The sequence below is a fragment of the Marmota monax genome, unplaced genomic scaffold (assembly GCF_021218885.2).
Source record: "Marmota monax isolate L192 unplaced genomic scaffold, Marmota_monax_Labrador192_F-V1.1 WCK01_AAM20220418_F8-fsc00369, whole genome shotgun sequence".
Lineage (NCBI taxonomy): Eukaryota > Metazoa > Chordata > Mammalia > Rodentia > Sciuridae > Marmota > Marmota monax.
The window spans coordinates 633,439-649,446 of NW_026694197.1; the positions used below are offsets into that span (position 1 = coordinate 633,439).

At 34.6% G+C, this 16,008-nt stretch overlaps 1 protein-coding gene across 2 annotated transcripts in view; it reads right to left on the bottom strand.

The window, feature by feature from the left end:
* Positions 1–16,008, bottom strand: part of Tnks (tankyrase) — a 200,239-nt gene that overhangs the window by 10,309 nt on the left and 173,922 nt on the right. For both annotated transcript variants that reach the window (XM_046466386.2, XM_046466385.2), the window contains exons 21-26: positions 8,451–8,571; positions 7,447–7,544; positions 6,017–6,091; positions 4,853–4,958; positions 4,135–4,321; positions 913–1,069 (exon numbers count right to left, since the gene is read on the bottom strand). In XM_046466386.2, coding sequence (XP_046322342.1) covers positions 913–1,069; positions 4,135–4,321; positions 4,853–4,958; positions 6,017–6,091; positions 7,447–7,544; positions 8,451–8,571 — 744 coding nt within the window. The remainder of the gene's footprint in view (positions 1–912; positions 1,070–4,134; positions 4,322–4,852; positions 4,959–6,016; positions 6,092–7,446; positions 7,545–8,450; positions 8,572–16,008) is intronic.

The following is a 16,008-nucleotide window of genomic DNA, read 5'->3' on the forward strand; positions in this document are numbered from 1 at the left end:
CTGTATCTTTGTGATGTGCCCCCATGGTTTTGTTTTATTTATTTTTGAGCAGTGGCATAACAAGATATCTAAGGTCCACCTTGTACCTAATTCAGCCCTTAAATTACCTGTTTCTTCAAGAAGGCTTTGTTCCTTCTAGTTGGGAATGTTATAAGAGATTAAGACCTGGGCTCAGTTTCATTTACATTTAAGCACATATGTTTGTGTGGACATATATGTGTATAAATTTCTTATCTCTGCCTGCTGAAAGCAATAGCAGTAAGCAATACTATAAGTTATTTTTTTCATCATGGGATTCATTTGAAATTCAACAAAGATTATAAAATTTTTGTTTTCAGACACACTGGAAGCAGTACTGTGAGAGTTAAAGATAGGTTTGAATTAAGTATATATTTCCATAAGTATTTTTTCCAATTTTACTTCGGAGCCCCAAGCAGTTGACAAAATAAAATATACTGCAGCTTTATGACTGAGAAAGCTACAGTACTATGATCAGAATTATAGGTTCAAATCATATAACCAGCCATGGTAAGTACACCCATGAAGAAGATCCATCAAATGGCAGCTGCTCTTAGCTCTTCACTGCTTTCTTGGGTCATCAAACACTATAGAACATTAATTCAGAACAGCTACCATCAAGAGCAGCATGAGACCTAAGATTTTATTTCTCAGCTGTCCTTTTTTTTTCAGTCTTTCATATAAAAAAATCCACTACCTGGCTGACAGGTAACTGATGCAAAGTTAATGTCAAAGAATCACATCTTTATTTTGTGCCTGAAGTGAGAAGTGATAAATGGTACCAATGAGGTGTATATTTTATTAAAAGGTTTTCTTAAGTCTTATAAATAAGTCTCATATTCTGTAATGACATGTTTAGTAACTTTGATTATGCATATTTGATGAGTAACATACCTGTTCTCCTCTGTATATAACATACTCAGCATATGCCAGCCCATTGACACTTGGTCTCCCAATAACTGAGTGATGACCTGGAGGGGCATGGGCCATCTTCATGGTGCTGAATTGCAGAAAGGATTTTCCAAGGGTCACTCTACAGAAAAGCATTTGTCTAAATAAAAAGAGAAAGCAATGCTTTGAAGGAAGCTGTAAATGCTGGTTTTGAATTTTTTTAAATATTTATTTTTTAGTTGTAGTTGGACATAATACCTTTATTTTATTTATTTTTATGAGGATTGAACCCAGGGCCTCCCATGTGCTAGGCAAGCGTTCTACTGCTCAGCCACAACCCCAGCCCTGGTTTTGAATTTTTTACAAAAATCTTAACACAAGCAAAGCTAACTTGCATGTCGCTTTCAAATTTTAGGTCTAGGAATGGTATGGGATATGACATATAATTTATTATAAATAATTATCAGGCTTAATAGTTCTAGTTTAAAGTAGTTTTGGTGTGGCTCAGAAATCACCCATAGAAAATAACTGGTATTAGGTTGTGTCTAACGGGAAAAGGGAAATACTAGAGGAAACTGAGTGTTGTATGAATAAACAGGTTGAATATAAAGAGACCAAGAAAATGGAAACAGCATCTGAAATTAAGATTAGATTTATTTACTATGGGAAAACAGTAAAAAATGAGATAAGATAAATAGTATTAATAAAAGTGAACCATTAACAAAAAAACTTGGCTTAAATGTACATACTATTTGGGTGAATATGAATTTGGGCAGATGTCACAAAAAGTATGAAAGGTTGATGAGAAAGAAAATTATATAACTATAGCCCATGGACCCAATTCTCCTGACTGCCACCTGTTTTGTAAATACAATTTTATAGAACAAACCCATGCATTTGTTTCCAAATGAGTCTACGGCTGCTTTTGCATTACAAGTGAGAGCTAAGTCATTATGACAGGGAAAAAATGACCTGCAAAAATAATAACTATCTAGCCCTTTAAAGAAAAATTCAACCCCTAATCTGAGAGATAAACAATTTAGCTAATTAATACAATTAGTCATACAGTTAAATGTGAATAGTTATTATTCAAATAATTTGCTTTTAGTAATAAAGTATGATCTTTGTGTTATGACCAGAGATATTTTGAGCCAATTAAAAATTTGCATTGAATCTATTAGCATGACTGAGTCCTGCCTGAACTTGCTTTTTTAGGTTGGGTGCCACCTATTCTCTTTTAGGTCCCAGAGAAATAGGTCTTGCTCTATATTGGTAGTTTTTTTTTTTTTTTTTGAGTTCTATCTCTACAGTAGTGGCAGTAATGTATTGTCATTAGGTTCTGAGAATCCTTGTCTATTGATTGGGGAAACACACCTTTTGACCAAACAGGTCCTGGCTTCTAGCTTTCTGCTTCCTGCCCCAAAGCTTTACTGTTGGCTGGTGAGGATAGAAGATGCATGACCTGCCTAGCCAGCCCATGAGACTGCAGGTTAAAGATGAGCAGATGGAGAGTACCAGCTCATGTCTGCTCACCTGGCATGACTTGCAGACTGTGATACATTATGCAGTAGATAAAATGTAGGGGTACTAATTCCCTGGGGCAAATGTTGGTCAATGCAACACAGGAGCCAGTAGATAAATTCATCCCTACTGATATACTACTATTCTGAAATACAAAATATAATTCCTACAGCTTCTCTGAAGATGTCTCATGGGCTGAGCAAACAATAGCACTTGTTAGGAAATGATGGTGACCTAGCTTCTAGATACATATCATTGTTTTCTCTGCCTCTTTTTCTACCTGTCTTTTGTGCCCTCGTTCCCAGTTACTTGTGACTGTACTTGCCAAAGAAGTACTAGTCATGTGCTTTGGTTTCAAGCTGTTTTTGAAGAAATGCTGGCGAAGACATAAACTTACGTGTCTCACTTAAATGAGTGATTGCTAATTCCCATCTAGGTTCACATTTTTTTTTTTTTTGGTAATGGAGACTGAACCTAGGGGAGCTTTACTACACAGCTATATCCCCAGTCCTTTTGAATTTTTGAGAAAGTTGTCGAGGTTGACCTCAAACCTGTGATCCTCCTGCCTCAGTCTCCCTCATCCTCTTGAGTCACTGGGAATATAGGGGTGTGCTACTTGGCTAGGTTCACTTTGATTGCTTATTCAGGTTTTTTCTTTTGTCTCCACAGGAGTTATGTTTGAAGCAATGTAGCTTTTGTATGCTATATATCCTTAGCAATTTGTGTGTTCTTAACCAGAGAGGTCTTATAGGAAAGAAGTTCCTTCTGACCATATGGCATCTGTCTTAGAACTACTGATGACTAGAAATTTTTTCACAATATAGCTGAGAGAGATAAGTTTTAAGATCAATTGCTATAAGGAATTTCAAGGATATATGAATTTTTTTAAGGTCTTGACTGAATAAAAATATTTCTCATGAAGCTGACTGCAAAAATAAATTTGATTAGTTTAAAAAATGTAATAAATTCTGATCTTTGTAAAGTATGATTCTTTTGTATTTTGATTATCAGGGGAAACATTTTTTCCCCCACTGACTTCAGAGAAGTCAGGGATGAATGGAGTTGAACCTGGAAATCAAACATGGTTTGTGCTACTTCCTTGAAACTTCACACACTGAATTTGTTCTCAGTGAGGGCACCATGCTTTGTTCCTAGCTGAAGTAGCCATTATTCTCTCCACCTTCTGAATTTTAAAATCTTATTTAAAATTCTGATGTTCATTTGACTGTCACTAATTGCAAAGTTGATATTTTAAAGTTGAACTTTTCAAGGTTAATTATATGTCCTGTCCTAATGTGAACAATTCACTAGCAAGCTCAGAAGCAAATTAAAGAGCCTCCTTGTTTACAGAAGTTGTCTTAGTTCAAATGTGATGAGAACTGGAGTGTCTTTGTTCTGTAGAAGTCATTTTCAGTCTTGTCTTGATTAAGAAGAAAGGCACGTGAACATCAGGGAGAAAAGCCCAGATGCAGGGAGGTTCATTACAATTCATGGTTGGTATACATGTATCTGGTTTTTACGTGGTATTAGCTTTGCCATCATTGCTCCTATTAGAGGAGAAGGTGGTCAGCTGTTCTTACCTCACCGCTAAGCCTTACTTATTAGAAGTGAGATTCAAGGATAACCCGTGACTTCTGCAGAGCCCCCAAAACTAATCAGGTTAGTTGATGGTAGCCACCGTTACACTATAGGTAGGATGCTCACCTATGACATATATAACATGACCTGTCTTTGTGTGTGGGGCAGCCTGTTCCTCCTCCAATCCCATAAACATACTGGTTGCTTTTTGAGGAGTTTTCAGCAAAATAAATCCCAGCTCCAAACATTCCTCCTATATATGCATGACGCTCATCAAAGCCTTTATGAATAATGGCATTAATGAATGGAGAACCTAAAAACAGAAAAACAAAGATTAGTCTTTGAGCACTTTTCTGGAATTCCAATTAACTTCATTCTATCTGAACTGAGAGGTTAATATTAAGAAATAATGCATACATGAAAAGTTTATTTTGGCCTATTATTCATAAGTTATTTTAATGTATTAGAATTGTATAATTAACATGGATTTTGCAGATGGCATGGGATTTTTAGACAGCAAAGTGCAATGTGGCTACGAAAACAGACTATTTTACATGCTATTTGCATGTAACAAATTACAACAAAAAATAACTAGATGGCTCAACTTGCTCAACTGAAGTTCTGAAATAATCTGAGAAATTATTTTCATTGCATGTGCCTTGGAAAGCCTGTACTAACATGTAATGCATTAGAAACCCAGTACAAACAATCATTTGGGCTGAAAAAAGAAAACCAAAACAAGCAATTTTAACACAATTGTAATATAGTCAATCATGTAACTTTCTCACTTTATTAATTTTGCAAAAGCCCAGAGGGATGTCTATAATAATTGCATGCTACTCACCATGAAATAACATGCGCTCATTGTGATGGTTGTGATTCTCTTCAGATACTTCTTTTTGTCTGTGACAGAATCGTTCCCTCAATTTCTTGTTGACAACCTTCTGAATCTTTATGGATGAAGAACAAAGCAGCTAATTATTAGCAAAATAAAAGTCTATGATTTAAAATGAAAACTATGCTTTCCTTTAGCCAGAGATGGGGGTGTCAAATTATTTTTAGATCTATTTGTTTAAGACATTATTTAAAAAGATAAGGTTGCCAGGCATGGTGGTGCACACCTGTAAAGCCCAGCGACTTGGGAGGCCGAGGCAGGAGGACAGAGTTTGAGGCCAGCCTCTGCAACTTAGTTAGACCCTGACACAAATTAAAAAATAAAAATGGCTGGGAATTTAATGTAGCTCAGTGATAGAGCATCCCTGGGTTCCATCTATGGTACCTAAATAAACAAAGGAAAAAGTTGCCATGTCAGTGGAATTCTGTTAATGTGCTAGCTTTTAGTGACAAATTTTTAGTTAAAAGTTTTTACTTATTCCATACCACACCAGGTTCTTGCTTCAAAAGGTTATTTCTAGGTTCCTCCCTAGACGTAATAAATTTTATAAGATAGGGGCCTAGAAATCCATGTTTCTAAAAAAGTTTGCTGGGTAATTATGACATGTACCAGTATAATTTCCACAGATCCATAACTTAAGGAGTTAAATTCATTCTCAACAGATTTTATTCATCTTCATAATACCCCTCTGAAAAAAGTAAATAATAGTTACTTAATTCCATATTTTAAGTTATGATACTAAGATTAAGAGATTTATGTATTCTGGTATCACTGACTCAAGGAGATTAAGCCTTAAATGCTACTTTCAAATGATTAAAAAAAAATTACCATCAGCTATGGTCTGAATTTACATATAAGTTAGGAGACGCACATTCATACAAGAGTCATCAGTTCAGACTGATACAGCTTTCTGCTTGCAGCTTACTGCTTTCAGGATGTCTCAAAGGGATTGGAGATTATATTGTATTGAGGACAATGACACTTTATCTCTGGGTATAAGTAATTATCTTTGACAGTTTGAAAATATGAGTTTTTAAAGCAAATTTTTAATCGTCAAGAATTTTCAGGCAAGCCTTAAAATCTAATTTACACCATAAAAGTTTTTGAACTTACTCGAATGACATTGTATCTGTTGAAAATGCCACCAGCATTGCCACCATCTCTGTGTTCTCGAATGGTACTCTGCATCTATAGAAAAAAATAATTAACAGTAAAAATATGCTAGTGTATAATTCTAAAGATATTCCTTCTGTTGTCTTCAACATGTCAATTTTCTATATGGTTTCTACTGGTAAGTCTAATATCTGGTACTAATAAATAGGAGTTCACTATAAATTGGTCAACAAACTTAATGGATAAGTATTTCTGGTGAGAGAAGTCATAAACATTAAATTTGTGCATTTTTTGTTTCTCTGTTCTTCCACTCTACAAACAAAAAGTAATTATCAAAAAGAAAACGTTTTAAAAACCCAAGTGTCTTGGGCTGGGGATGTAGCTCAAAGGTAAAACAGTTATTTTGTATGGATACTTGCCAGGCTCAATCTCTGTCACTGCATTAAAAACAACAAAAACAACAGCAACAAAAATACAAAAAAAAAAAAAAAAAGTTTCTGACAGAACTGATTCATAGAGTGAATTCTCTATTCACTGCTCCTTTTGGGAAGATAGTCAACAAATTTTACATCATCTGAATTGACTACTGGAAGGATAATTAGGCAATAAAACACTAGAAGATGTGATATTTTCTTGATATGGTGACTAAGTATGAGCTGAAAGACTTCTCTTGAGTAATGTTCTTGAGTTCTCTAATGTAATTTCCTAGCGTGGGAATGGAAATTGTATGAGCGTTGATTAAAAAAAAAAACAAAAAACAAACACAAATAAATGTAAACATATGCTTTATGCTTAGTATTTGCATAATAATGAAATTGGGCAGCTGATTTACAATAATGGAATTAGGCACTTCATTTATTATCAGTAATAAGAGAGGCATAAACTTTCTGTAGAGAGGGAATCGTCTATGCCTTCTATCTACCAGGAGGTTCACAGAAATAGCCTTACTATGGTGCTTAAAATAATTGTGACTGGAGGAATGAAATGCACTTCAAAATTATGTGGCACACGTCTGAAGCATATATGAAAATTCTGTATATTATAACTGTATGAAAATACAAATTAGAAGATATTCGCATCTATGAGGCAAGACTGTCACTCCACATCAATCTTAGGTAGTATTCTAATATAAGAAAATAGTTCTAATAAGAGCCTTACTTGCATGAGTTTCAAGGAAAATTCTGGAATATAAAATAACAGACCTGCCCCATACCCTGAACAACCTAGGTTTATGATATGAAAGCAATGTGACATGGTCTTAACCCAAAGTCATATTTCAATTTTGCAATATTCTATTACATTGGCTAAAGGATACTAAATAATAATCAAGAGACCAGAAAGCAATACAAGATGATCTTATGTCTCCTAGAAAAATAGGTTTAATCACAGGTTTCAGGAAAAAAGAATTATAAACTTTTAATGTTCATTACCTCTTCTTCTACTGACTGATATTCTTTATCTTCTGGAGCAAGATCTAGCAAAATAGTTCCCTGATTTACACAGTGAAAAGTCAAATAAGGATTGGTTCCTGTAGGAGAGAAAAATTAACATATAAAACTTAAGTCCATACTATTTAGGCTCTGAATATAGCAATGAATATTCAGGTTCTGAATATAGCAATGTAGCAGATTTAAAATGGTCACTTATAATAGCTTTATAATACATTATCCTTGTTAATTTCATGGATAATTTAAAATATAGATAAATAAGACTCAAATTTAAAACTTCCTTAGTTTCATGCCACTGTTAAATTTTTATCAATTCTATAAATTAACTAATTCAAGTTGTTTCATTTCTCTTCCTCTGCTTTCCTACTGTGAAAGTATATTTAACAAATAAATATAAAAAGAGAAAGAGAAAGATAAGAGGCCTGTAACAGCAAAGGACAATGGGAAAAGACTGAGCTGACAGTCATGAGGGAGGGAGAAAAGTTCATGAAGAGATAAGAAAGAGAGGTCACATTATGAACAGCTAGGTTATAAGTGTCAGATTTTATTCTAAAAGCAACAAACCCTATTGAAGGGTTTTAAAGGAATGGAATAATGTGATCATACCTTCATTTTGAAAAGTCCTCTGGTTACAGTGTAGAGAAGGTACTGGAGGGAGGCAAAGGTGAAGGTTGGTAACAAGCTGGAGAGTGGTTGGGACAGTTCAGAAGAGTGATGGGAGCGTGGTTAAGTGAAAGTAGTGGGAAAAGACAGAAGTATAGAGATTGCAGAGAAATTTAGGATATAAACTATACAGAGAGAAAGGAGAATGACTTTCAGATTTTTGAAGACAGTGAGAATACAATGCAAATGACTGAGATGGGAAGGCAGGAGGTACTGTACCAATATTACATTGCATGGGCTCTGTGGACAGACTGCCTGGGCTGGTGCCAGCCCTGACGTTTAACTTATATCACTAATCTGAAATTATTTTCTGAATAGCTTACCTTGCTGTCCACCTAAAAGTCTTTCTACTCCTTTGATTAATTTGTGGCGGTGTCCATATGCATTGATGCCTATTTCTTTCAATTCTTCATGACCCATATCAGCCAAAACATCTAATGTAATCTGAAAAATGAAAAAAAAAATAGTAGCTAAATCTTAACAGCTCTTTAGAAGACAAAAGCTCTTCCATTTGTCTACATTGCTATAACTACCATACAAATTAAACTTTTGTTTCCTATATACACATGATCTGATAATTTTCTTAAACGTCGCCATGATAATTTTAACAGCTCTTTTTCTTACTTGAAATATTCCTTAATTGGCTTTTAGTTGATGAAGAATAAAAGCATCTCAGAAATATAAAATGAACACTGCTGTTATTTCTTTTTGATTGTTAAATTCTATCTTCTGCTCGCCTCCAGATATAAGTAGGATCAGTAGATTGAAAGTGGAGACATTCAAGATCCTAGTATCCAGCAGTTAAAGGAAATGAATAGTGAGGAAAGGGAGAAGTGCATGGTAAAATTAAACAGAATGCAGAAAAAGGAATTAGCAGTCTTAGATAAGCAGATGTTAGGCAAAAGAACTTCCCAGTGCTAAGAAATAGTAAATTCAGGAATAGGTTGCCTTAGAAAGGAGAGAGATTTAGCTATGAAGTATTAAATTAGATTATAGAACATAGAGAAGCTGTATTAAAAACTCCAATTTGGCTTACAAAAAGGAGAGTAGGTGGTTTTTAAACTCTCATACATTTTCAGACTTAACAACCCCTGGGCCTCACAGTCTATTTTTTGCATAGAAGAGTGGTCTTTAAAAATTTTTGGTATTTATCCCTGTAGATGGAGATGATTAGTTGGCTCAAAATTACCTAAAACTTTTGTGGACTAAAGTAACTGTGACTCTACTACCACCCAGTGGCAGTGTTCTGAATGCACAGGATGAAATCTCAGCCACATTTCCTGAAAGCTGAACCTGTTATTTTCCATCCAGAGGTAGGCCCTGTGATATTCATGTACTAGTTTACAAGATTAGCCTTTGATGTCTCTTTCCTTGGAAAATAGAAATCCTTTTATAGATACTCTTTCTCTAACTCAAATGAGATTTTTAAAAAATTTACCCATAGCTTTTTTCTTCCTTTAGACTTGCATATAGCATTCAAAAACCTGACAAATTAGGCCTAGAGCTCTGCTGATTTTTATCATCAGAGTGAAAGATTATATAATGAGTCTGATCATCTCTGTGCAGTGATCATACATTATATCACTCATTCTTTGAAGTAATTTACTATATTGCTTCTAAGTGGCCATTTAAGAAATAATTACTCCATTGCACAAAATGGGCAATTCACTTCCAATCACCCAAAGGAAGTTTTCAGCAGAGCTTTTAAAACAGTGGCAATTCTGAAAAACTCATTTTTGAAAAAAAGAATAGTTCACAAAATAAAAGGGGTCTTTACATTTTTAGCTAGATATGATTTGCATTTAGCTAGATATGATTTAATATAATTTGCAAGCCGTGTTATTGATATGCTATTTTTTCTTCTAAATGTTCTAAACATCAGTTTTTGTAAGGTTGACAAAAAAGCAGGATCTCATAGTTATGTGGTAATTTCAACTCAAAGACTCCTCCTTTTTTCTCAATTGATACATGTAATGTATATATGAAGGAAGCAGAAACCATGTTGGGGGGGAAAATCGCACTATTTTCAACGATATTCTAAATTAGTAATGCACAATGTTCAATATTTGTCCTTCTTAGAGTTCTAGCCATACAATGAATAAAAAAACCCCAGACAAACCACCCTAACCAACAAAACGCACTGACAGATTGATACCTGCAAGGCATTTAGTTTAGAAAGAAGGGTTTAGAGGAAGTCTCTACTGTAGAAAGCAAAACAAACTCTAACATGCCTCCTAGTATTTGGGTCCTGATTGAAATTCCTTCCTCATGAGTGTGGGCTAAACTTACTAATTTCTAACAAATATAATATGGCAGAAGTAATAGATATTGCTTTTTACACTGGTTTACAAAAAGACTGTGTGGCTTCTCTCCTAGGTGTTCATTTCATGGACTGCTCATCTGGGGGAAACTAGCTGCCATGTGGGGCAGATGGATGCCATGATTACCAACTTTTTTTTTTTTTTTTGGTGCTGGGGATTGAACCCAGGGCCTTGTGCATGTGAGGCAAGCACTCTACCAAGTGAGCTATATCCCCAGCACCCCTAACTTCTTATGTTCACACCTTTGTGTGTTCCTTCTCCTAGAGTGTGGGTTTACCTTGTGACTTACTTTTACCAAGAAAATAAAGCAAAGATGATGGGATGGTAACTACCAGACCCTCTCTCTCCTTTGCTGATTAAAAAGAAAAAAAATGTCATATTAGAGAGGCCACATGGTAATAAGGCCTTCAGTTCAACAGGTTGAATTCTACCAATAACATGTGAACCTGGAAGGAGATCCCTTCCCAATTGAGTCTTTTTTTTTATTCTTCCCTTCTTTCTTTTTTTTTTTTTTTTTTGTTACTGGGGATTGAACTCAGAAGCTCTTAACTACTGAACCACATCCCCAGCCCTTTTAATATTTTTATTTAGAGACAGGGTCTCACTGAGTTGCTTAAAGCCTTGCTAAATTGCTGAGGTTGGCTGTTAACTTGAAACCCTCCTTGCCTCAGCCTCCTGAACTGCTGGGATTACACGCCTGACCCAACTGAGTCTTCAGTTATCATTGCTGGCTAAAATCTTGATGGCAGCCCCTGAGAGACTCTGAAGCAAAAAGACACAACTAAGCAGGGCACATTCTTATTCCACAAATATGTGTTATTTTAAGCTGATAAATTTGTGGTATTGTCAAGTAGCGATAGGTAATATGCATGTCATAAAGTCACCCTGTGCAAGGCCCACAGGTAAGGAATCAAAGCCAGTTAAAAATGTTAGTGAACTTAGAAGTAGATCCTGATGTTTGCCAGTTGGGTTTCCAGATTAGAATGCAGTTATGGCTGACAGCTTAATTAAAAAAATTTTTTTTTTAGATGAACATGGACATAATACCTTTGTTTTACTTATTTATTTATTTTATGCGGTGCTGAGGATGGAGTGCCTCACATGTACAAGGCAAGTACTCTGCCACTGAGTCACAGCCCCTGACAGCTTAATTTTTGAGAGACCTTGAGGCACCCAACTAAGCTGTGATTGGATTCTTAACCCACAAATATTGTGAGACAATAAATGTTTGTTATTTTAAGCCACAGTATTTTGGAATAATTTCTGTTACACAGCAGTGGACTACTAATATACCTATGCTATATTGGCATTGGCCCAATTTGATGTAATCCAAGAAAATATATATTAAGTCGCATAGAAAGACAGGAAAAATCCAGAAATAGTTACCATTTGGAATCTGAAGAAAAAAAAAAAAAAAGGGCCAACTTCATATACTTGTAATTGAATATACATTATTCTTGCAGTTCCACCGTTCATCCACCCAATATTTGTGCTTGCAATCTATTAAGTGCAGTTCAAAGCCCTTCATTTAACTTTTACTTCTTTTAACCTCACAAGGAACCATGAAAGTACTATTAATGACCTCATGAGGAAATGCAAGCTCCAAAATCCTGTAAAGATAGTACACAAAAGAGCTGAGAGGGTGGGGATTTAGAAAGCGGTAAAGCATATGCCTAACAATATGTGAGGTCCTGGGTTCAATTCCCAGCACTTCAAAAAAGAAAAAAAAAGTACAAGATGTTTGACATATCATATCTGCTTGACAAATATTAGAAGATCTGAGATATATAGCCATTTCTTTCTTTTTCCTGTTCTTATTTCTGAAAAGAGATGGCTAGAAAGCTAACCTTAACTACACACATACACACACTAAATTTAGTTGTTTTGAGTTACATGGTGCCCAATTTATACCCATATTTACCAGGCAGTTGGCTAGTAGAAACCTTAAATAACAAACAAGGGAATTTAGATTTGTTTATTCATTTATCCATAAAATGTTTAATGAGTACCTCTTATATGCTAAGTATTTCTTTTAAAAGGGAAATAAGCATTTCACTTAATTCTAAAACAACTCTTAGAATACTGAGTTAAGGAGTTTAGATGGTAACAAAAAGGCCCTGGGAAGTGTTTTTAGCAGACTAACATAATTAAGTTGTATTTCAAGATGACACTGGTGGCATTATGAAGGGCAGGCTTGGAAGGAAGGGTGACTTGGAAGAAGATATGAAAGAAATGAACCTGAGAGCAATTTCAAAGGCAGAACTAATGGCCTCAATAAAAAGAAACAGTTTTAAAAAATAAAAAAGTAATTAAAGATCTTTCAAAATTCTTAAGTTGGGTAACTATGATATTACTGTATCAATGAAATAAACTGTAAGGAAAGCAGGTTTAGTTGATTTTAGACATACTGTTCAAAGATGTAGGGTTTTTACAATCTTATAAACTGCTAAGAATACCTTTCTGAACATCTTTATTCTTTTTTTAAGCCTTCACTTAGTTATATCCAGGAAATCATAAGTTTGCTGGGCTAGTTATTTATATGTAGCACTCATTAAAGTAAAATTATAATCTTTTTTTAATGTTTATTTTTTAGTTTTAGGTGGATATAATATCTACAATTAATTTTTATGTGGTGCTGAGGATTGAACCCAGTGCCTCATGCATGCTAGGCGAGCACTCTACCACTTGAGCCACAACCCCAGCCCCCAAATTATAATCTTCAGAATAAGGAATATTCCTTTATGAGCTAAAATCAAACTGCATATAAAGCAGATGTCACTTCTAGTAGGGTTGCCTCCTGCTTCTAAGATCTGTTCATTTTACCTAGGGTAAGGAAAGAAGAAGGGAGTTTTAAATGAAAAGACCTTTCTTTTATTTGGGCTTAAAAAAGACAGCAGGCTAGAGCAGCAGTAATAAGAACTAATCTTGAATTATGTTCACAATAAATTTAGTGAGTCTAAGCCTTTGTCTTCAAAAATCTTAAATAAAAATTTATATGGTCATTTTCTAAGAAAATATACAGGATGACCACAAATACACCCACAATCTTCTAAGTCACGGCATTTAAGTTCCAGGAATTACAGTTCACATTAAATTTGTCTTTCCCATAGAAAGTACTCTAAGTAGGAAGCTACTTAGAACCAAAGTCATCCTGGTACTATGTTCAAACAACTATAAGGGATATAGGTACATATTATTTAATATAGAACCTGGTAAAATATCTGTGAAACAAGACAATATTCAGAGACTTCTGAAAGAAAACTGTGAGAGAGGTGAAGCTGATACTCTGAAGAGTCTCAGGAAACAGACTCGTTCCCTTGCTTAAGATAAACAGATCGGAATTAAATAGACACAATGATTGTAGCCTCACTTCTCTCATTTTGCAAACATCTTAATCACTGTCACATATTACTGACCAGTTAAGAATATTTCAGAAAAAATCTAAGGGTAAGTTATGGAAAAAGCTTCTGAATTTACCACTTTATAACTGAAGTTTAGATAATATCTGCAACTGAAATAAAACTGATTGCTTGACAACGGGGTCAGAAAACAAACAGTTTTATATAAACAAAGCAAGGCTGGTCTGAAGAAATGAAACTGTGCTAGATAATATACTTAAATACTACAGTCAACATATTAAGAAAAAGATAAAGAAATTATTTGGGCAAAAAGAAAATCAAGCAAATATTTACTCAAAACAAAACTGCAGTGAAAAAAAGAATCAAACTGATGAAAATGGGATAAGCTATCAGAAGAACTGAATGAAAGACTGAACTTATGGGCTGAGGATGTGGCTCAAGCGGTAGTGCGCTCGCCTGGCATGCGTGCGACCTGGGTTCGATCCTCAGCACCACATACAAACAAAGATGTTATTTCCGCCGAAAACTAAAAATAAATAAATATTTAAAAAAAAAAAGAATTAAAAAAAAAAAAGACTGAACTTAATATTAAAATCCATAAGATGAGATGAGCATGACACAGCAAGTCAGGTATTGACAAAGAAAATACAATATAAAGTAAAATAAAGTAAAAAAAAAGGAATAAAATTATAATGCAAGCTGACTGAAAAACTTTTAATAGCCAACTGGAATTGTGATTAAATTAGGATCTCTTGTTCACTAAGAGAAGATGTTTTTGAAATTTCACCATTATTATGGGTATGATTTGGGTTAAAGGGATATAATGGGGGCTATATCAGAGAATAATGGTTTTTTGTTATTGTTTTTTGTTTTCTTTGGTACTGGGGATTGAAGCCAGGGAGCTTTAATACTGAGCTAAATCCCCAGCCCTTTTTATTTTTTATTTTGAGCTTTGAACTTGAGATCCTCCTGCCTCTCCCAAGCTGCTGGGATTACAGGTGTGCATCACTGTGCCCAGCAAGGATAATGTTTTTATAACAATCTAAAAATCTTTGAAGAAGGCACATGGGAAAAGAATTCTTAGTGTTTACACAATATTCCCATAAGAAATCTCTGAACCAGAGGATGAATAAATGGTAAGAAAAAGAAACTCTTATACCAATCTATCAAGTCCTCACCACCACAAAAAAGACCCATTATAATGCTTCACTAAAGCATGTTTTAAAAATTGGCACAAAAGCACAATATAACTGGGAGTTTTAACTATCTGGACATCTGCAAGTTATTAGATTTTACAGGTAGGGGAAGCGCCAGGTTAATGTCTTTTAACTCAGCTAGTAAAAGGGAAAAAATAATTAGAATCAAGTTTTCCTTTAGTCCAACACTATTTCTACTTAACTATTCTGATTATTGAAATCACTAAAGATAAATAATAATAAATAAATTCATGTGGGGGGATTGGGGTTGTGGCTCAGCAGTAGAGCGCCTGCCTTGAATGTGTGAGGCACTGGGTTCAATCCTCAGCACCACATTAAAAAAAATAAATAAATAAAGGTATGTGGTATTGTGTTACGTACATCTAAAAAAAAAAAAAAGTATGTGTAAAGAAGTAAGAAAAAGCAGAAGAAAATCTTAACAGTATATTAATTTTAATCAATTAAAATTGATTATTTGCCTATAAAGAAAACAGTATGAAGCAAAGGTATGAACAATTTGGAAACTGTCACATGAAGAATTATTGAAAGAGTAGGTTATATTTATCCTAAAATAAGGGAAGATTTCTAGAGGGCAAGTTAGAAAGATAAAGTCCATGATAACTTGACTAGGGCTTAAGAAGAAGGGCTACATTATGTTGTAGTAGTTTGGTGACCCTAAAAAGAGATGTCTGTGCTCTCATCTCCAGAAGCAGAGTACTTCATCACAGCAGTAGTATTTATATTAATGTTAATTTATATTAATGTGAATGTTACTTTATTTGAAAAAACGTATTTCCAGATGTAATTAAGGTCTTGAGATGTGGAGATCAACCAGTATTATAGGAGCAGGCCCTAATCTCAATGCCAAATGTCCTCATAAGCACATAGAAGACAGACACAGAGAAGGTGGCAATATGAAGACAGAAGAGGAGACTTTGAGAAGAGTAATTTGAGAAAAGTCAAGGCAGTTGAGAAGAGGCATGGAATAATTTCTTCCCTAAAGTT